General features: G+C 43.6%; 1 protein-coding gene across 1 annotated transcript in view; it reads left to right on the forward strand.

Annotated features, from left to right (window-relative positions):
* xpo4 (exportin 4) overlaps positions 1-21,999 on the forward strand; it is a 73,703-nt gene that overhangs the window by 32,148 nt on the left and 19,556 nt on the right. The window contains exons 8-13 of the mRNA XM_080786112.1: positions 6,273-6,430; positions 10,769-10,943; positions 16,223-16,399; positions 17,950-18,092; positions 18,509-18,654; positions 20,090-20,267. Of these exons, the coding sequence (XP_080642238.1) occupies positions 6,273-6,430; positions 10,769-10,943; positions 16,223-16,399; positions 17,950-18,092; positions 18,509-18,654; positions 20,090-20,267 (977 nt within the window). The remainder of the gene's footprint in view (positions 1-6,272; positions 6,431-10,768; positions 10,944-16,222; positions 16,400-17,949; positions 18,093-18,508; positions 18,655-20,089; positions 20,268-21,999) is intronic.

The raw sequence follows: 21,999 nt of genomic DNA on the forward strand, positions 1-21,999 counted from the left end.
GTCCCATAGACAGCCCATTCATCAACAGAAAAGTCCTGATTGTATTAACCCATTTTGTCCTGACCTCAAAATAAAATAAAAATCTTCTAAATCCTCCAGTATAACATAAAAACACCAAAAGGGGTTCCCGCCCAAAATGGGTTAAACAACATCAAACTCACCAACATTGCAGCTGTACGAAAAGCTTGGATTATCCTCTTTCAATCTGTAACGTTTTTGTTTCATAAAAATCCACTGTAGACATGTTATGAGCTTCTTCAAAGTCAAGAAATTCATTGCAGGTGATTGTTTTGGAGTTTGGAAGTTCTCGTTGTATCACCCGTTGTATCACTCAATGGCCCATGCGTACCACCTGTTTTCAATTTGCACAATAATGCTAGCCTCTCCCTCTCGGTCCCAGGCTTACTTATCTGCGAAAAGAAAAGCCTAGTGGTCACAACATAATCCGGAACATCCGTCAGATGTATTTCCCCCGGATACGATATTTTCCCGACCAATCACAACACTTGTTTCATTCGCGGAGAATGTAAAGCTGATTTGTAAAGCATCAACGTCATTTCCTTGGGCGATACTTCCGCTAAAATCCTGCAACTTCCACCCCAAACAAACGATAGCCTCTACAGCGTAGGTCTTGCCCAGGGTGACATAATGCAGGAGGCATCAGGAGGTTGCTTTACTGATAACGAGCGCTTCCAAACTCTTGACACTTAGAGAATAAATCACCTGCAAGGTATTTCTTGACAGGAAGTCGCTAGTAGTAGTAGTTTTATATGAAACAAACACTTTGCAGATAGAAAGAGGATAATTCAAGCTTGTTATTGGGTTTTTCGGGTATGGGGTTTGGAGCTCCATCCCTATACTACGCAGCATTAGTGGGAAGCGCGGTGTTGATTTGAAACAACAGAAAGAGGAGACGCCCAAAGCCCAAAGGAGCACAGACACAAGGCTTTGTCTCCGGCTATATATATATATATTATATACTGTATATCCCCTCTCTCTGTCATCTCCTCTCATTCTTTGTCTCTAATTCATCCTTCTCTGTCCCCTCTAACCTCTCTCTGTGGCTCTGTGATCGCCTCTCTGATCCCTCTAACCTCGCTCTGTGGCTCTGTGATCGCCTCTCTGATCGCCTCTCCCATTGTTTTTGCTTTCCATTGGCGGTCTCCGACTTATGCAGACAGGATAGGTTAGGATAGTCTCTGGGTAGGTTATTAAGTCATTTCATGTATCAGCAGACGTACTAAACGATAGGTTGAAAATTGGTGTAGTTGTCCTTTTAATATAATGTAGTTGTCCAATATGGCCAACAGCCCTTTGTCTCCTGATCACCATCGTCCCTCATTCTCTCCATCGCATTCTGTCTCTCTCATTGTTTCAGTCTCATCTCCTTCTCTCCATCTCTCTCACACATTCTCTCTGCCATCACCAGGCCCCTAATTCACTGTCCCATAGTCCATAGATCTGTCTCTTACTCGTCTCACCTAAAGAGTTTAACTTTTTCCTGTTTTGTATGTGTCTATGGAGTTAACATTACTCTAATAGTCCACAAGGTTTTGTTAGGATATTCAAATTTGTCTTCCCTGTGTATGTTTGGTTTCTTCCTGAAAGCTGAAAGCCTTTGAGTCAAAAGGCCCAATCGAAATACACCACTTTAGTGACATCATAACCCTAACGCCTCCCCCATTATCATACAACAACAGCTGTGGGCGAGGCTTACGTTCAGGTGGGTGGAGGCGAAAACCAGGTATACTTAATGAACTTGTGGGTGTGGCCACATAAAAACATAATTTTAACACTTTCCGTACACACGTCACGTACACAACGTCATCCTAGTATAATCATAGTACCTGGTGATCATGTTTTTAGTGGGAGGAGGGGGGGCATATTCCATTTTCCGGTAACCCTGTTCTTTTTGATTTATTTTTTACGTTTTTATTAAATTTTTGGATGAAAGGCACAGGTACAGGCATACAAAGAAAATGCACACAAAACATAATTCAAATTCTTTGCCAACTGCAATCAGTGGCTTTCCCCTTGCCTCATTTTTTTAAAATCCTACCCCCAAACCCCAGCACCAACCATCGTTGACAAAAAATATATAATATAATATAGTAATGATTATAACAATTAAATACAACATAAAAATCGATCGAACAAATTGTAAATAAATAAAAATAAATTAACCCTGTTCTCATATCTCTCTCCTCTCTCATGTAGTTGCCCTTCTTTAGCCACTGTTCTTGCTGTCATAGCCCGATTTATACCTGCTTGAGCGTTGTTTTACGTACTGTAAATAGCCCCTCTACATAACTCTCAACACATTATTACAGTGTGACAGTCCATTGTGTATTGTTTATTAGGATCCTCATATTAGCTTTTGCCACCCGGGGGGGCGAGAAGTGAGAACGCATCCGCCTGGCTGACGGCAGACTGCTGGGCGAGCACTGGCGTTTGGTATGGGGGGTCGGTCAGATCTACATATGGAATTAATTCTGTACTGGCCATATATGGAGCGTGTCTTGAGTGTACAGGGTTTGATGAGGTCAGATCAACATTATGGAATGTCAGAACAGGTCAGCTCCATATATGGAGATCTAAGGGTGGCAGCGGGGGAAGTGACATCATCACATTCAAGCCAATCACATCCGTCACTTTTCTGTCCTCACCTTTTTATCCTCAATTCTGCGTGTACCACAGAATCAGCCAATAAAATGATCGCTATGGGGTACACACATAGCTCAGCCAATCAAATCATCTCTATGGGGTACACACACACACACACACACACACACACACACACACACACACACACACACACACACACACACACACACACACAAAGCTGGGCATAGGAGGGGCTAGCGCCCCTCAAACACCTTTCTGGAAAAGGTGAGAATACCTGAATGTAATGTAAACATTGTAAACTTCACTTGTAGATTGGCTATTTTCGGCGACACACTGGGGAGTATAAATCAGTTGTATCTCTGTATGTCTGCCAATGCCATCGCCATTCTCTTACCCCTCCCGCCCCCCCCCCCCCCCCCCCCCCCCCCCCCGTGTGCCGTCTATCCCTAACTATAGTCGGTCTCCAGGCGGTGTGCATAGCTAGCATCGTACACATCACTGCTGCAGCTGCTTCCTCTGAGCACCAGTGCTTGCTCTGTTGGCCTTGCCCTCCCTCCCTCCCTCCCTCCCTCCGTTCCTTTCTCTCACACTGTTTTCTCCCTCTCTCTCTCTCTCTCTCTCTCTCTCTCTACCTCATCTCCCCTTCCTCTCTCTGTCTCTCTCTCCCACTCTCTCAATCTTTCTTTAATTTGTTTCTTCCCGCCGCCTGCTTTCTTTGCTTTCTACCTCTCCCTTTCCTTCCCGTCTTCCCTCCCTCCGTAACCCCCCCCCTCTCTCTCCACTGAGTCGTCTCTCAGAGGATGACTTCACCCTCTGGACCGGGGCAGCTCTCCTCCTCCTCCTCCTTCCCGCTATAGCTGTGAAGGAGCGCGGCAGGCAGCAGCTACGCTACTACGTTAGCATCCGAGAGCGCTGGCGTGGTGGCTATCAGCCCGGCCGGCGGTCACCCCAGCTGGAGAGAGAGAGAGAGAGAGGGGTGGTGGTGGTGGTAGTGTGGCGGAGTTGGGGGAGCGAGTAAGAATTTGGTGTGGGAGAAAGAGAGGATTTGAAGAGGCATGAAGCGAGCCTCAGCTGACAGAAGGAAAGGGGAGTTTGGGAGCCAGGCGCGCGCGCAGCGCTGTCAGTGGAAACACATGTTGCTGAGAGGCGACTGAAGACTGCTAGTACTCCGGCTGCACGCCTCCCTGCGTGTGTGTGTGTGTGCGTGTGTGTTCTGTGTGTGTGTGTGAAGAATGTTTGTGCGCGTGTCTGTTCGAGCAATCAAACACGCCTCGCGTGTTGTCCGAGAATGACAGCTTCAAGATGGACAGCCTAACCAGCTCTGAGGGTGAACCGCCGGCCTCAGAGCCGAGATGAGACCCGGTCACGTGTCTCGTTTGACGGATTGATTTACTCTCCGGGCGCTGATTGGAATCGGCGAGTGACATCTTTGGCATCGGGCACCGTGGCGTGCGTTATGCACAGCGGGGCCTGTGGAGAACTCAGTTCAGTCCTCGGCTCACATCGGGGGAGCAGGCGTTGATCAATCTGTCCAAGGCTGACGGGAGGGAGTTTAGGGAGGTTTTTTATTTTTATAGTTTGGGCCACGAAACAAAGATTCTTTTACAGTGCACAATTCATGATATCACCGTCTGTCTGGCTTGGACACTCGTGTCGTTGGGGCTTCTCACAGATTGAACGGCCCTGGGAAACGCTGTACAGAAGTTACCAGGTAATGATTATCCAGACTGAGGTGACTTCATGTCGCCAGCGGAACCCCAATGCCTATAATTTGTGCCCCATACTACGACGGCGGTGTGAAGCGAAAATCCCAGATCTATAAGCTCACAACGCGGTGTGAGCTTATTATAGATGTGCAATTTTAGGAGCGTATAGTTAGTATAGATTATTTTCGTCCTGCAACGCCATCTTAGGATGAAATATAAATCACGTTTAAAATGGACGTGGAGTTCTTTGGTGTGTGTGTGTGTGTGTGTGTGTGTGTGTGTGTGCGTGCGTGCGTCCGCACCTGGTAGGCTATTCCATAGCGTTCCTGTTGTGTTCAGCGGGGCGCCCTAACACATGCGGTTGTACCGTGCATGAGACTGCTCCATCCTGACCATATTTGAGCATGTACTGTACAATGCAAAAATGCGCCGTGGCATTTTGCATATTTTCCCTTTTTTATCCCAAGTCTAAAAAAAAGGCCCCTTTACCTTTTTCTCCTCCACTCTGGTTTCCTTTTCCTAGTATTTCTCCGTCATCATTCTGTACACGATGGAACCTTTGATTAAATATACTGTCAGGACGCCTGGACCCTTGGTCCTTACACAGTAAAACACTCTTGTGTGCCCCCTTCATCCAGAAACGTATTAGCCATATTTTATTGTTTTTCAAACATTTTTGACTGGTGCTAGCCACTCCTATAGACAACAATGTGTGTCTGTCCCTGTGTCCGTCCGAGTACCGTCTGTATGTCTGAGTACGGAAATGGCGTTTGTTGAACACCCAGTATCACTGTTGTCACTGTAGCGTCACACACACACACACACACACACACACACACACACACACACACACACACACACACACACACACACACACACAGAGGCCAGGGAGGAGAGCTTGTACAGCATGAGTACAGTACAGCACCACTCGGTTCAGACGGGTCTGATTTTAAATAGTTCAACTAGCTGATCTATCGACATGTTGTGTGAGCTACGTAGTAGATTCGCTATTTAAAATGTTTTTCAAAATAGTAAAACATGGCAAAGAAGTTTTAGATAGGGCCCTTAGTTTCAAGCTGGCTTTGAGCTTGTAGATCAGTCATAAGACAAAGTATAAAATAGGCCTTAAGGCAAGGATTGAATGATGTCTTACTCATGTCTCTCTTTTTTTTGTTCTGTTTTATTTAATTACTGTTCACAGTTGCAAATACTCCCTTATGTCTCCCTATGAATATTATATTGTATTGTACTTTAATTTATGTACACATCAATGTCAATGCCCCTACGATCGGCTTTTGGCTGAGGAATTTAACAACCAGTTTGGCACATGAAAAACTAACTTATGCAATTAGGAAGAAACCTGAGGTATTCTATAAGATATGGGAGAATTTCTTGAACTTCATTAGGCGAGGTGATATTGAAGAGGCTTTGGATGTATAGTGGTTATCTGAGTAGTCAGCTGGGGGGTGGGGGTAGGGAACTGTGATGGACATTGTGAATCTGTTTAACTGTATGTAATGTGTTTTATTTTCGTTTTATTTTTTGTGTTGTCATTATTTATTTATTTTTGTTTTGTATTTATTATTGTCAATTCATTTCGTTTTAAGATTTTGTTTGTATTTGTGCTGCCAGAGGGATGTGGGGGGGAAAATATATGTCAATTGTTGAAAATATTTCTGTAATATAAAGAAAATGAATAAACATATGTTTAAAAAAAAAAAAAAAAAATTATGTACACATCTCTCCATGCTTTATTTTATTTATTATTTTTTTGTTCCTGATTGACAGATTTTATGGTGTACTTTGGGCAAATACCGGTATATAAAATGTATAGATATAAAAAAATAGAAGCTACTCAGTAGATGAAAAGAAAAGTGAAAACTAAAAAGAAAAAAAAGACAAAGGCATACAATTTGACGTCGTCTCCTTGATGTGTTCCAGGTGCACAGGAAGATCCGTGAGGACTCCGACATGGCCCAGGATTCCTTGCAGTGCCTGGCCCAGCTGGCCTCCATGCACGGCCCCATCTTCCCCGACGAGAGCGCCCAGATCTCCTACCTGGCACACCTGGTGGAGGGTCTGCTCAACATGATCAACGGGTCGGTGTCTGCCAGTCCTTTCATACTGTACTGTACTGTACTGTACTGTGGTGTGTGTGTGTGTGTGTGTGTGTGTGTGTGTGTGTGTGTGTGATGATCTTTTTGTGCACGCTGTCAGTAGGCCTGAGAAGTAACTCCATGCCTTCAGTTTCCACACGTTCGATATTATTTGTAAATATTTAGCTTTTTTAATTAATTAATTAAACTAAACTTTTATAATGGAAGTCAATTGGCTGAAACATATATACACATTATCCAGAGACACACCGTTTCCATATGATTAGATAATTTTAAGCGATCAGAGTTCATATGATTAGATTATTTATTTTAAGCGACCAGAGTTCCTATGATTAGATCATTTTAAGCAACCAGGGGGTAGAGGTTAAAGGTCAGCGTGTCAGACCTTGACGTGTGGACTTGGTGGAGGGCTCACTGGGCCTCGTGGTTTGACCTGTGGACTTGGTGTGGAAGAGGGTTACGGTCGAGGGTCAAAGGATGAATATCTGACTCATCTTCAGCATGATCAGTGTCAGAAGTGTGCTGTCAGAGTCAGCTGCTGGATTTTATAACGTGGACAAAAAGCGTTATTCTTTTTTTTCCCGTTGTCTTTCCCAGTAGGATCTCAAGGTTTTCGTGATCGGAGCCAACGAGAGACTCAACAAGGGAGTAGATAGTCCAAAGACATTCCTTGGTCCATGACAAGTTTTGTCAATCTTTTCTTGTTGAGTCTGTACTCCACTGTTTTATAATTCATTCGTTTTAGTGGGTAGAGAGGCTCATCTGGGAATCAGAATGTGGGCGGTTTGCCCCTCCATTCCACCCAGTCTATGTGACGACGTGTCCTTGTGCAAAGCAAAGCAGCCGTAACTAGGCATGTAACGATTCACTCAACTCAACTCACGATACGTTTCGTATCACGATATGAGGTTCACGATGCGAATTTTCACGATATAAAAAAAAATATATATTTTAAAGAAAAATGATTTTTTTTATTTAACTACATTGCAAAATAAGTAGCATTACTTTTGACAGTGCAGAAACATAATTGCCTTCCTTGATGAGCATTAATGACCATCATCACCTGGGCACAGTCACAGACACACAGCTCCCCTCTACAGTGCTCTACTACTGAAAGTGACTATCATTTCTCTCCAAAAGCATTTGAATATGATGGAATATGACTAAAGCTCACATTTCACATCACCCCCTTTTGAAATTCGATTCATATCGTCAGGATTAATATCGATATATATCAATATACAATATATCGTTACATGCCTACCCGTAATGGCTCCCCCGGGTGCTGTTTCCACCCAGTCTATGTGACGACGTGTTCTCGTGCAAAGCACAGCACCCAGGCCCTATAACTGCTCCCCGGCTGCTGTATTAATAGCGTCCACTGCTCCAGTCCTTCCCAAGAAATCAGACCATGTCCACGCTCAGAGATCGTTATCTGGGTGTTGTTGTCTAGTTTCGCTTCGAGCGACGCTGTTGCTTTAAATTCCTCGATTAGCTTAACAATTTCACGGCATTCGGTATACCGAGCCGAATAAAACAAATAAAGTGGATGCAGTTTTAGCTAGGCTGCTATTTGATTTTAGATTTTTATTTGGATCTCTTTTAGCCGTTCGGCTAATCTTCCAAGAGTCCAGAAATAAATTAAAATTTAAAACATAACAAAATACATTATATTAACATTACAAAATAGTACATTTCATTTCAAAAATACATTTCAAATTGCACTGATGCTAAACGACAGCAGTGAGTCAAATGTTACAGCGTAATAAAAATACCTATACCTCTAATCCTCAACTCATACAGCCGCACACACACACAGGCACAGCATATGCCTGCCCACAGACAGATACAGTTCATTCACCTATCTATGGTGGACTATGCATGGCAGGGTCGTCCTCTTCCCTGAGCCAGCTGAAAACCTGACCGCATACCAACACAGAAACTAGAACTAAAAAACAAAGCTTAAATAAATATCTTTGTGTCTTGATCTTGTGTTGACCTGATGTTTCTCTCGAACTAATGTTATTTTATTCTTTATGTTTACTGGGTTTTTTAGAAATCAATGCAAGAGACTGTTTTCTTATGCATTCAAGTGCTGTGGGCCATCCCATTCTGTTATGCAGTTCACCCGTGTCTATTTCATACCCATCTTAAGACCATTCTAGCTGCCTTGTTTATATATTTTGTAGTATTGCCGATAATACTGACAATGTATGAGAGCTTCAGCTTAATAACACATGTATTAGTCCAAAGTCCAAACACAGGAATGGCTTTCTCAATTCAAGGATGTCCGAGGTGGTTCTTTTCTTTTCTTTATTTTAACCTCTACACCAAATGACTGTTTTCACAGAATGTTTTGCTTATTCTCACGGAATATTCGCCTATTATCACAGAATAAAAACATGAGACAAGCGTCCTAGAATAGCGGATGCTTGGGTTCATGTGGTTAACGGAGCTAAGCGTCTAATGAGGGTACCATATGTTATTTGCACGAGTGTGACATAAGCATGAGGGGTGTGTGTGTGTGGAGGGGGAGGGGGGAATAAATAGCTCTAATAAATAACACACAAAGACAGCTTTGAACCCTGTGACTACGAATGTGAAGTGTGTATGGGGTCTTTCTATCATATCCCCCACTTGCTGCTCCCCCCCCCCCTCTCTCTGTAATCACCTATTCCTGGAGCTTTTTTCCAGTTGCATCATCGGAAAGCCACGCAGGGCAGGAACGGCCCTCAATCTGCCCTGATTGAACGGCTCTGCTTGCAATTTAAACCCATCTGATAGGGGTTAGCTGAGGAAGCCATGGCTAGCTAGTGCAGCAAGCTGAAGCTGAACATGTGGCTCCTTCCTAACGGAGTGTAGAGAGGACCGAAAGCGGCTCCTTCCTAGTCTCGCGTGGCCAGACTGTTGCCTCTCGCAATTCTCAAACACTTACCGTCATGCAGTCTCTGGACCAACGGAAGTTCTATCATGACTTGAGTAAGCAATATAGTGGAAGTGAGGCCTCCTCCATACTTCTGTTTTGTGTCTTTACAGTTTCGCAAATGTATCCTAATATAAATATAAATCATCTAAGCATACTGTATATAGCTTGCTGCTTAGCAGAAATGGAGAAAAGAAAACGTGTATGGACTTTCTCCAACATGGAAACGATTGACGATTATGCCACAACAATTCTCAAATAATTCCAATTAGGCGATTATGTAATAATTTGCAAATTTGCGACAGGCCTATCTTTGGATTTAGTGCGCTGTAGAAATGCAGACCATTTGCTCCTACGTTTCTCCCCCTTTCATTTGTCCCTCACGGCTTTCCATGCGATCCGTCTTATGCTCATATAATAAAGCACGGTGAACCGCCTGCCATCCTTTTATTTGGAAAAGACATTCATATTTCATTATTTTGCAGCTGAAAAGGCCGGCTGTGGAAAAGCGCTCGGAGGTATACTGACCACAGGAGACCACTTACTGGTCCGATTGGCTGCTCGTCTCCTAACCCTTGTTCATCATTAGTGGCGGAGTTGGACACTCACCCCTGGTACTGTAGCTAGCCTCAACTTCACCCTGGAGAGTGGAAAGTGCACGTGTCAGTTGTATGCTGAGAGTACGCAGTAGCGCACGCACGTGTGTGTGTGTGTGTGTGTGACTTGCGAGCGGGACACTGTGTCCATTGCACTTTCTGTTGTGTCTTCCACTGTATTATTCATGTCCTCTTTATACTGCACTTGACTGGATATCCTTGAAAGAGATAATGGAGTCAACCTTGAACTGCCTCACTGCGCACTTTGCTTCCAGACCAGACTGTGAGTGATTCCCCCACGGCATAAAGCCCTGGTCGTGAACCGTGCGAGGCCTGTCTCCACTGTAATGTCCAATAAAACAGAAATGGCCTGTAAAAAGCACTCCATTAGAACATAATAAAACACGGCCAGTGGAAACCTAATTCCCGTGGATTAAAGTTATCCTCGGTTGCCACGGCCGATTTCAGTCATTTGGATTCCATTCCATTCCAGGAGCCAACGTGTCTCTTCTATGGAAGCACGTTGGAGTATCGGAAATTCAAATAGCCGATCTACAAATCTTGCACTGTCCGCACTTTAAACAAAGCTCCATGGTTAAATGAGGACATTCGTTTGTCTCCGACACATTTTGTAGAAGCACGGAGCGCCGGTGGAAGTCCTCTAAACTTGAGGTCATGTTAAATCTATTTTAATTGATTTTAATTCCAAGGTTAATTAAGGCTGCTAGAGAACCCTGATGGGGGAGCGTCCCTAAATGTCCCTGCCTTACGTTCTCCTCCTCCTCCTCTGTTGCCGTGCAGGATTGAGATGGAGGACTCTGAAGCGGTGGGCATCTCCAATATCATCTCCAACATGATCACCATGTTCCCTCGCAGCGTCCTCACCGCTCTGCCCAGCGAGCTGTTCACCTCCTTCATCAACTGCCTCACGCTGCTCACCTGCTCCTTCGGTCGCAGCGCCGCCCTGGAGGAGGTGGTGAGTAATGATGTTGCGGCAGTGGCTCAGTAATAACCGAAAATAAATTAGCAAAAATGTGTGGCAAAATCTGCAAAACAATGCTTACCACTAGCATTGTTCACAAATGTGTTCATAAAGATGTCTACTATCACCTGTCATGTTGTTCCCTTGGGAAAACTTTGTGACAGCTGCTGAAAGTTGAGGTAACAATTTTTCTAATTTTCATTATGCTTTAAGTAGCATGTGACGTGTCTAACTAGGGGGTTTTCATGATTCTAAGCATTAGTTTTGCACGAAGAAATGTGGCCAAATGTGCCCAATTGTGATGACCTCATCACATTTGTGATGATGGCTATGGCCGTTTTTAGCCCAAGGTGTGTTTTTCGTGCCAAGCCAATTGCATGGAATCTATTCAGAATCATGAAAACCCCCCTAGTTTTACACGTCACATGACACTACTTGAAAATGTTATTTGGATGACCCTAAACCTTGAACGATCACTATTGCAATTTATTTTGGGCCACACCCCTTTTTAGCTTAGATTGACTGGCCGATGGGGAAAAAACGTGAGGTTCTGTGAGGTTCCCGGTTCCATTCCGCGCTCCTCAGAGTTAGTGTCAAAGTGTCCTTGAGCAAGAGTGTGAACCCCTAATTGTTCCTGATGTGCAAGTTTATTGATTTTTTTATTGATTTTCTTTACAGTACAATAAGTAATTTCAAAACAATTATTGACATATATTTCCCCCCCACATCCCCATGGCAGCACAAATACAAATAAAATCTTATCAGGAAATAATAAATACAGAACAAAAAAATAATAATAACAAAAACGAAAAATAAAACGAAAATAAAACACATTACATACAGTTAAACAAACAAATGCACAATGTCTGTCACAGTTCCCTACCCCCACCCCCCAGCTGACTACTCCAATTAACCACTATACATCCAAAGCCTCTTCAATATCACCTCGCTTAAGTCCAAGAACTTCTCCCATATCTTATAGAATACCGCAGGTTTCTTCCTAATTACATACGTTAGTTTCTCATGTGCCAAACTGGTTGTTAAATTCCTCAGCCAAAAGCCGATCGTAGGGGCATTGACATTCTTCCAACATAGCGCAATTGAGCGTCTGGCCTGTAACAGGCAAAGGTCTGTCATTATTTTTTCTTTACTATTTAGTGTACAATTTAATGGATAAATACTGAGTATACATAATTTAGGACAAAGAGGAACTGGACCTGATGTAATCTGAGAGACATAATGGACCACAGACCTCCAGAATGTTTTAATCTCCTCACATTCCCATAAGCAGTGGAACAGTGTACCTTTATGTTCCCCACATTTATCTATTTTAACATTTGTCAAGTTGGTCACGTGCCCAAAAGCGGTGGACAGAAACTGGTCTACAGAAACACATGCCCCAACACGGGCAGAAACAAGGCCTTTTAACCAGGCTACTTATACACACTACAACTCGCTTACAATTCGCAAACCTGGCAACACTGCCCTGTGTTCATGCTGTTGTCAGAGGCCCGCCCCCGGCTCACACGTCACTACTCTCTGTCTCTCCGCTCGCAATCGGCAGCCATCTTGCTTTTTATTTATATGGGCGAGTGGCAATTTAATGCAAATACATTAATTATAGCTCCAGCAAGCAAACACAAACACCTCAACTCCATCTCATTGTGAATAAGAATTCCGAGGGGAAAAATAATTTTTGGAACGCCACTTTCACCCAGTATGAAGCTAAATGTGGAAGCCGTGTCTGTCACACCAACACTGGTGACCCAGAGAATCCTGTGCCGATTCTCGGCCATCTGGCCTGAGGCACTGCCTGCGAGTTGGCTCTGCGTGCGCTTTTTCCAACTCTCACTGATTTATCCAGCTCACACGTCAATCACAGTCACCAGCTCTCAGCCTGCACACACACGCACGTCTGTCTTGCGCACACGCGCACACACACACACATACACACACACACACACACACACACACAGACACACAGGAATAGGCATGCAGGCTAAGGCGAGTGGCAATTTAATGCAAATAAATTAATTATAGGTCCAGCAAGCAAATCATGATGGTCTGTAGGTCACAATCACATTCCGATTTCAGGTGTTGTGTTTTGTATGACATTTTGGCCAGTAGTTTTATATCTATCTCAGCTTTTGCCTGATAGCACACATGCTAACAGTGCTGACCACAACGTTAGCAGCATTTGATGACAGCTTGCCATAGCAACGTACAGTGTGCGCAGACCTAACGTGAGCTTCTGGGACAGAAACTTGCGTTTTCAGGACAGCAGCAGCTGCTGCACCCTGTGATAGCTACTGTGCTAAAGATGCTAAAGCAACACAAAACAACATCCACACGCAAACCAAACCAAAACAAACCAGGGACCAGGGTTGCCACATATCGTGGATGTGAGAGTGAAACAAGCAACCAGGTCTATAAAAATGTTAATAGGCCAGTTCAAAGTAGGTAAATCAGAAATGGTCCGGAAATTAGTCTTAAAATAATCAATTATAGTGTTGACTGTCACACTTTGTTGTCTAATGTTGTTTCAGAGCAGTGGAACTCAAACATTTCCATGTCAAGGACTACCAATAGATAAACAAGTCCAAAGTAGCTTATAATGATCAGACTTGGCAACACTGTCTCTAGGTTGAACGTTCTACTTTACAAGCTCACACATATGAAATATGTTTTTTTTTAATCTTCAAACTGAGACATATTTTATGATAATACTGTTAGCACAGTCATCATACTCCAAGAGCATACAAATGGAACCAAATGGACCCTGATTTTCCCAGAGAGCAAATGGTATCAAATGGGGGTCTGTGGCCTAATGCATTTCAAACTGGGGCTTCTTGGTATTATATTCTCTGCATATCTTATCAACTTGGGGTGAATATTTCACCACAATACTTTACTGAATATTTCACAAGAATATAACACAAGAGTCAAATGTACGGTCAAATGTAATCACAATATAGGCTACAGATGTAAATATTTATGACACAGTAAAATGTCGAAAATTAGTGCTATCCCCCCCCCCCCACACACACACACACACGACAGGCAAGGCTGTTGTTTGCATCGTTAGCAGGCAGCAGCTACCTTGCCACTGCTCTCTGTGACTGTAGTTGTTTCACCATGTTTGCGTATTTATGAGAAATAAAAAACACTTTCTGTTATTATAATAATTTATAACCCATCCGTTACTACATGTGCAGGGCACACTACTGAGTTTAAAAACACAGCTGAAACATGAAGTGGAGTCTGTCAACTCGCAATTTCTTTCTTCCCATATTGTGCTGCAATGTAACTAGGATTCGCCGGCCGAAGGCCGGCGAAATTCTAGTAACATAAATCAGGAATGTTTGGATCAAATTTATTTACTTTCTCCGGGGTTATATAAGTTCTCATTATCCAATTATACTGAATTAGTCTTAATCTAGTATTGATAGCCCGATGTGCAAGTTGGTGCCTTGCATGGTTTCCTCCGCCATCGGTGTATGAATGGGTGAATAATTTACCCATTCCTACATAGCCGGGGAGCCACAGGCCCAAACACTCAAGGAATAGAGATTAACCTGTGATGTCATGACATACTTTTTATTTGTGTTTTTTCTATTCACTTAGTCATTAAGGCTTGCAGAATGAGAGGTCTGCTCAGAAAACACAGCGAAAAAAGTTATGGCCATTTTTGTATACCACACCATAGACAACCAATATAAGGCAAACTTTTGTTGTTGGTTTTGCACGAAAAACACTCCTTGGCCTAAATTCGGCCATAGCCACTTGGAATGGATTCAGAATCATGAAAACCCCCTAGTTTGACATGTCACATGCTACTTAAAGCAAGATGAAATTTGGAAAAGTTTACCTTATGTAGTTTGTCTATGGTGTGGTATACCAAAACGGCCATAACTTCTTTTCGCCATGTTTCCGGCAGAGCAGGCCTCTCATTCTGTGGACCTTAATGACCAAATGAATAGAAAAAAACACAAATAAAAAGTATGTCATGACATCACAGGTCCTCTCAAATGTTGGGTGCCTGGCTCCCTGACTAACACCGCTGGCGGGACCAGAATTATCAAAAGCGTTTTACATAGAATTGTGCATTGTCCGATGACGGCCAATTCCATATCATTTTTGGGGTCCTTGACATGAAATAGTTTGAGCACCACTGATATGGAAACACATTTTCAGAAAACTGTGAGGATTTCGAAAACATTTTGTAGGTCTAAATGGGTTAAGTGGTTAATGGGGGTTAGCACTGTTGACTCACAGCAATAGATCAATCCTGGAGCCTTTCTGCATGACATTTATTATTATAGTTTCCTCCCGCAGAGACAATCAAGTTGAGACAAAAATGAAAGCTTTCTATTTTCCTCCCCTTCCGAGCTTACATCATCTTTTTCCAGTGGTGGGAAAAAAATGAAGTATTGTAATCTAAATATACTATTCTTTTGAAAATAGCAGATCTACAAGCTTGTGTTGTGAGGTTGTAGATCGGCTATTTTCAAATAGCCAAAGTTTTAATAGTGCTGAAGTGGTACGTACAAGTGTGTTTTGTAATAATCAAAATTAGTACAAATTTGGAAGAACTACTGGTTTAGAAAGCATTTGTAGATTGGCCTGAGGTCTTAAAGAGTTAAATCGGTGGTTTTCAACCCTTCTCATATCAAGGCCCATTTATTTATTTGGCATTTGAGCCATGGTTGTTGAGATGCAGCCTCTCAGACCCAAAACTTACGAATATTTTGTTGTCGTTGAATAGGATTTCGTCCACAATTCCATGCTGTATTCATGTGGTACCATTTACAGGAGGGGTACAGGCTTTAGTTCCGACACTATTATTGGTCGGACAGTCATTAGACCGACAACCTACCTCAAACCCTAACCTAACCATGACCGCAAGCACGGGAGCAGCGCATGTTCGAGCGCTAGTCCGACCGTTGTTCCCGCATGTCGGACTAATGCTCTGTCGGAATTACCATCGAATCCCAACAGGAGAACGTTGATCAAAATAACAATTTTTCTACATTCTCTAATTGTGTAGACTTCTTTTAAATTAAGTAATGCAGATGTTTAACAATAATTTAACTCTCTGAGAGCATAACATTTGGTTTAATTTTGCGCTATCAAGAGTTGAACATCTATAAGGTTCTATTTGGTTACCAACTCTCCATCATTTACCTGGGGGACCACCTGGAAGCCCCTCAAGGACCACTGGCTGAAAACCACTGAGTTAAATGTCTGTCTTGTCCGTCCCTCCGTCCTCCCAGTTGGACAAAGACGACATGGTGTACATGGAGGCCTACGACAAGCTGCTGGAGTCGTGGCTGACGCTCGTCCAGGACAACGAGCACTTCCCTCGAGGATGCTTCGTCCAGCCAGCCGTCCAGGTGTTCAACTCCTACATCCAGTGTCACCTGGCTGCCCCCGACGGCACGCGCAACCTGGTGAGAGCACGCACGCACACACACACACACACACACACACACACACACACACACACACACACACACACACACACACGCGAATGCACACATGCAGAACTATGTACTGTAACTAAAATCAGGGTGGATGTGAAATCCATCTTGGAATTTTGTTTTTGCTGTGCCAGTTTTAACTGTATAAAAACCTTTAAACTAAAGCTTTCTGCCATTTTACTTTTGACCAGCTTGCAGAGCTGATCAATGATTGGACTTTCTAGTCTAGTCACGTGGTCTAGTAGCGATGTAGTGGCGTGATTGTCATGATTGGCTGGCCTCTAAGCGAATGGGAGACTAAGCCCCACGGCCAATGGGAGACTAAGCCCCACGGCCAATGGGACGGACTGAAAACGCGACTACAGAAATCCCCACTGAGAGTCATTTCTTCTTTTATGTTTTGAATTGTTTTGAAACTTATATTGACATCCAAAATAGTTATGCCATGTGGAATGTGGTTAAATGCTATGTTTTATTGAGTTTTTTTATTACAACATTTATTTTTCTATTTTGATTCTTGTCCCAGACAAGTACCTCAGATGAAATACAATAAAAGACAAACACTAAAACATTGACATTGAAAATGAAATGAATCAAAAATGCTTAAACGATAATAACTTTGACACACACACACACACACACACACACACACACACACACACACACACACACACACACACACACACTCTCTCTCTCTCTCTCTCTCTCTCTCCCTCTCTCGCTCTTTGTGATCTTAAGCCCAAACCACACCAAAGGGACAGTTTTTAAGGTCAACAACACCAATGCAACTCATTGAGCTGCATTGAGTTGCATTGGTGTGGTTGACCCTTAAACGGTTTTGTCCCAAGGAGTCTCTACCAGTGTGGTTTGGGCTTTAATGTCTAGGTTTGTGATGAACTGACAGTAATTAGATTGTATTACATGTCTTGGTTGAATGCTTGATCCTGCTTGGTCAATTGCTGAATTCAGCTGTGTGTTATTTCTGTGTAAAGACTGATCAGGTCCATAACAGACCGCTGTCTAATCAAAGGCTCAGAACACCTGGCTGTGCTGCTTGGAACGCGTTAGAAACAAGTCAAACAACTCAGAGACTACATTTCTGGGTAGGCAGGGTGGCTGCAGCTGCCCGTCGCACAACATTTACTGAAAAAAATTAAAGAGATAAGACATAATTATGTTCTTTAAAAAAATAAATCATTGATATTTAATGTTTCGTGGTTAGTATGAGTCGAGTCACCACCAGCTGAGCTTACGTCAACGAGGAATCTCAGGAACGCAATGTGTCGACAGCTGGGTGTCAACACATACGTATATTAGCAGCGACATTGCTTTCGTATGGCCTTGGTAGCCTGGTTTCCAGCCCATAGACCCCGCCCACTCCACTGAGCGCAGAGCCTTTGGCCCTTCATTAGTATCATTGGTGAAGGAATTAGGGAATTGAGCCCAGCCGTCCCAAGTTCTTTCCAAAATGGCGTGTGTGCGTAACGTCCCATTATCCCTGTGCGTGTGTGTCTGTCCAGTCAGCGAACGGCGTGTCGTCCCATGACGAGGAGGAGATTAACGAGCTTCAGGAGGACGACCGGGAGCTGTTCTCTGACCAGCTGGCCAGCATCGGCTCGTTGGGGCGCGTGGCCGCTGACCACTGTATACCACTGCTCACCACGTACGTGCACGCACGCACACACACGCACACACACACACACACACACACACACACACACACACACACACACACACACACACCTCACTGACCACTGTATATACCACTACTCACTAATAATGTATAAGTATGTACGTACATCGGGGTAACAATGGTGGCCCCTTATTGGCTGTAGATGGTGACGTAACAATGGTGCGTTTCAAGGTTAATATAAGGTCAATAACGGGTCTAAAGGATTTAGAACAGCAGTTGTAATATGCATTAGTTAATAGTTAGTAGCAGTACTTGCACGCTCTGCTTCATGTATGGCCTACTTGTGCGCAAGGCGCAAGTTGGCACCGCAGACAGAGTGCATTTCTAGTCGAAGTCAATGTCAAAATGGCCAAAACGTGTTTTGTGTTGTTGCCCTGCATGTGCAGTTTGCTGGAGGACAGGGTGAACCGGCTCCACGGACAGCTCCAGAGGACCCAGCAGCATCTCATGGCCTCCTCGGACCTCGCCTCAGTGGACCGCAAGGTCCTGGACGACCTTTATGAAGACATCCACTGGCTTCTATTGGTCTCAGGTACACTGGACTTCTTCCTACACACTCGACTAGAGCAGGTTTTCAACCCTCAAGGCCCAGTATTTATTCTGCATTTGAGCCACGGACCACTATTTGATGAGATTTAGCCTCTTCAGACCCAAAACGTAGAATAGTTTGTTGTCGTCGGATAGTATTGTGTCCACAATTCCATGCTGTATTGATGTTGTTACCAAAATTAGGGTATAACAGGCAATCGTTGGTCAAAATAATTATTCTACATTCTCTGTGTAGACTTGTAAATTAACTTAAGTAATGCAGATGTCTATTGATAATTTAACTCCTTATTTGGTTTCATGAGGTGGTTTGCAGGTCACTCACCCATCTGGCAGTTAGAACATCTGTAATTACATCAAAAGAGTCCGCAAGAATCATATTTCCGTATCACTTTTATTTTTACATCTGTTTATTTATGTTAGCAGCCAATCTCTATAAACGTTCCGTTCAATTACCTCCGGCTAACATCGAGTGAGACCTCCCACTGACTGCACATAGGAGCAGTTATGTGGATCACCAACTGGAGCTATTGTATATTTAGGCCGGGGGGCTGATCTGTTGTGGTGTGTTTGTGAGAGGAATTTGTTTTGGGGACGGGCCTGGCAGTTGAGTCTGAAGTCTGGATGATGATGATGATGATGAGGAGTGATGACTTTTACCACTGCAGTATCAACACGTATAATGACCAGAGCAGAATTTCATCCAGTTATTTATCCAGTATTTTGCACGGTACTCCTTGTGTTTCGCGCTGCCGTTCACTTCCTTGTATTACGGCTCCAAAAGAATGGCTCGTAGCTCCTAATCTAGGGAGCTCTCCATGGTTTTGACGAAAAGGACAATGTTCTGTCTTCATTTCTGACTTCAGCATGCCTCTCGTTTGGAATTTAAACGCTTCTAGAGGGACTTTAGCGTGACCAGCGTGAGGTAAGAACGGAAGATTAGGCCTCCCGGTTTAGGGGGGGGGGGAATGAAAGGGTAAAATCTGCCATTTCTTCTGGCACTCTCTAGCCTTTAGTTTGAAAGATGCGGGCGGCAGCGGTTGTTGCACATCACTATGAATTACGGGTTTTGAAAAGAGTGCAAGCCTGTGTTTTTGCGTAGATTGGAAAATTACCTCTCTGCCCTTAGTTACCTACAATGTGGCTACTGGCTGCTGAGATGTTTACAACCGTCCTGCGAGTATTTTGTTCACCACTTAAGCCCAATATACTTTGTTGTGTGACGAATGTAGAAAATTGCTGTTCTAGCCCCCCAAAAAAGGCTAAATCCCTTCTGTCGACCTATAAACTCTTGTGGACTATTTTTATATTGGGATTGTTTTTTGCTCTGCGTTTCCGGCACCGCACAACAAAGTAATGTAAATCATTCAACGTCTTGCTTTCAGAGGTTTACCGACCGTCGCTCTCTGTGTATCTTTCAGGGTATCTGTTAGCGGACGACCCCCAGGGCGAGACCCCCCTCATACCAGCCGAGGTGATGGAGTTCTCCATCAAGCATTCCACGGAGGTGGACATCAACATCACCCTGCAGATCCTGGGGTCGCCGGGGGAGAAGGCCTCCTCCATCCCCGGCTGCAACCGCACCGACTCGGTCATCAGGTGAGAGGAGATGGGGCTCATTCATTCTAGTCCAGTGGTTTTTAACCCATTTTGACCTGAGATCAGATTCTAAAAACGTCTTCTACATCCTGACAGTTTTCTGAAAAAGCTATGTTTCTATGTCAGTCGTTCTTCGATTTTTTCAAAAATAGCAGACCTACAAGCTCGTAGGTCTGCTCATTTTTGTCCTCGATTCCATGCTGTATTGATGTTGGTACCATCGGAGAGATAACAGGCAAACGTTGATCAAAATAACAATCCTTCTACATCCTCTAATTGTGTAGACTTCTTGTAGATTAAGTAATGCAGATGTTTTAACAATAATTTAACTCTTGAGAGTGTAATATGAAACCCAAGGGATCCGATGGTTTCATGTTACGCTCGCAATCACATGTGTCTTACAATCGTGTGTGGAGCCCGACCGGGCGACCGATGGCAGGTTTTGATTTAGGAGAGTCCTAGTCTGGCCAATTACCGTACCAATGTTATGACATTGAAAAAGTCAAATAATAGCCAATGTATCTGCTAAACCGATATATCGCTCTAATTCTGTGATTTGGAATTGATTGGTTTATTTCACTTGTGGGGACGGTTTGTTTTTTTTAACCCACAAGATAATGGCTTTTCCATTCTCTGCTCCAGTTTAATGGACTTGAATGGACGCTGTCTGATGTGGGCTGGGGAATGACATAACCGGGGGCGCCGTGTCTACTTTGTTAAAAGGGAGTTTATAAAAATGTCCAAATTTGGGCCCGTTTGGCACTGGAACAATTACACACGGAGTGAGTCTGGGTGTAGGACAATTTATTGGTTTGTTTTGGTTTGGTGCTGGCAGGCTCCGTGCAGCGCATTGTGATAGTGGGAGTGTTCTAGCCTCGTGTCCGCCGTCGCATGTGTCTTCAGTTATCGTCAGGTTGTCAGAGAGTGGTCTCTTCAAGAGTTGCCTGTTTTTATAAGTAGGTGGGGACCCGTCAACAGCAAAATGCTGTCCGTTTTTATTCTGTGGCTGCCATTTTCAATGAAACCAACAAAATCGTTACCAAAAGAGCTTTTGCGTAATTCAGTCGTGACTGTCCCTTCCACCAGTGTTAGGCGTACATAACCGCTATGAACCCTAGCATCTCTATGCGAATATGCAAATATTCTGCAAAAATAAGAAGTAAGAAGAAAATAAGCACAAAAGAAAATAGCTGCTTTATAAGCTCACAATGCTTTGCAACGCGTTGTGAGCTTGTACAACTCGTAGAGCTATTTGTCTGCGAACAAATTTGTTATAGATGGACAAAAGGAGGGGGGGGGGAATATAGAGCCCTTCATGGACCCAGTCCTCCAACTATATACGATCTATATATTATCTGTAGGGTTTATTTGGATATGCTTTGTGTGCCAAAAATAGAAGGTCGCCTATTTAAATGCATAACATCGGCACACGACTAAGTCCAAATCCAGCTTAACTCTCCTTTGTCTCTCTTTCTCAAAGAGATATATAAAAACTATAAATGGAAGTGGATGGGACCCCCCCCCCTCTGCTTTGGCACAAATTGGCCCGATAACCTTGATAACATTCTCTCTGAAATTACGTTTAGAAGTTACCTCGGGGTCAAGGACTGCCGTGGACGTGACCGACGTGCAAGCAAGAGGCGTCGCCAGGACAATTGACATTCCGTGTGATTAAGCTCGCGGGACAATGCCGGTATTTCTCACTTACCAGCAGCACCCCTAATAAAACCCA

Source organism: Protomyctophum bolini (genome assembly GCF_963924005.1).
Source record: "Protomyctophum bolini genome assembly, chromosome: 16".
NCBI lineage: Eukaryota > Metazoa > Chordata > Actinopteri > Myctophiformes > Myctophidae > Protomyctophum > Protomyctophum bolini.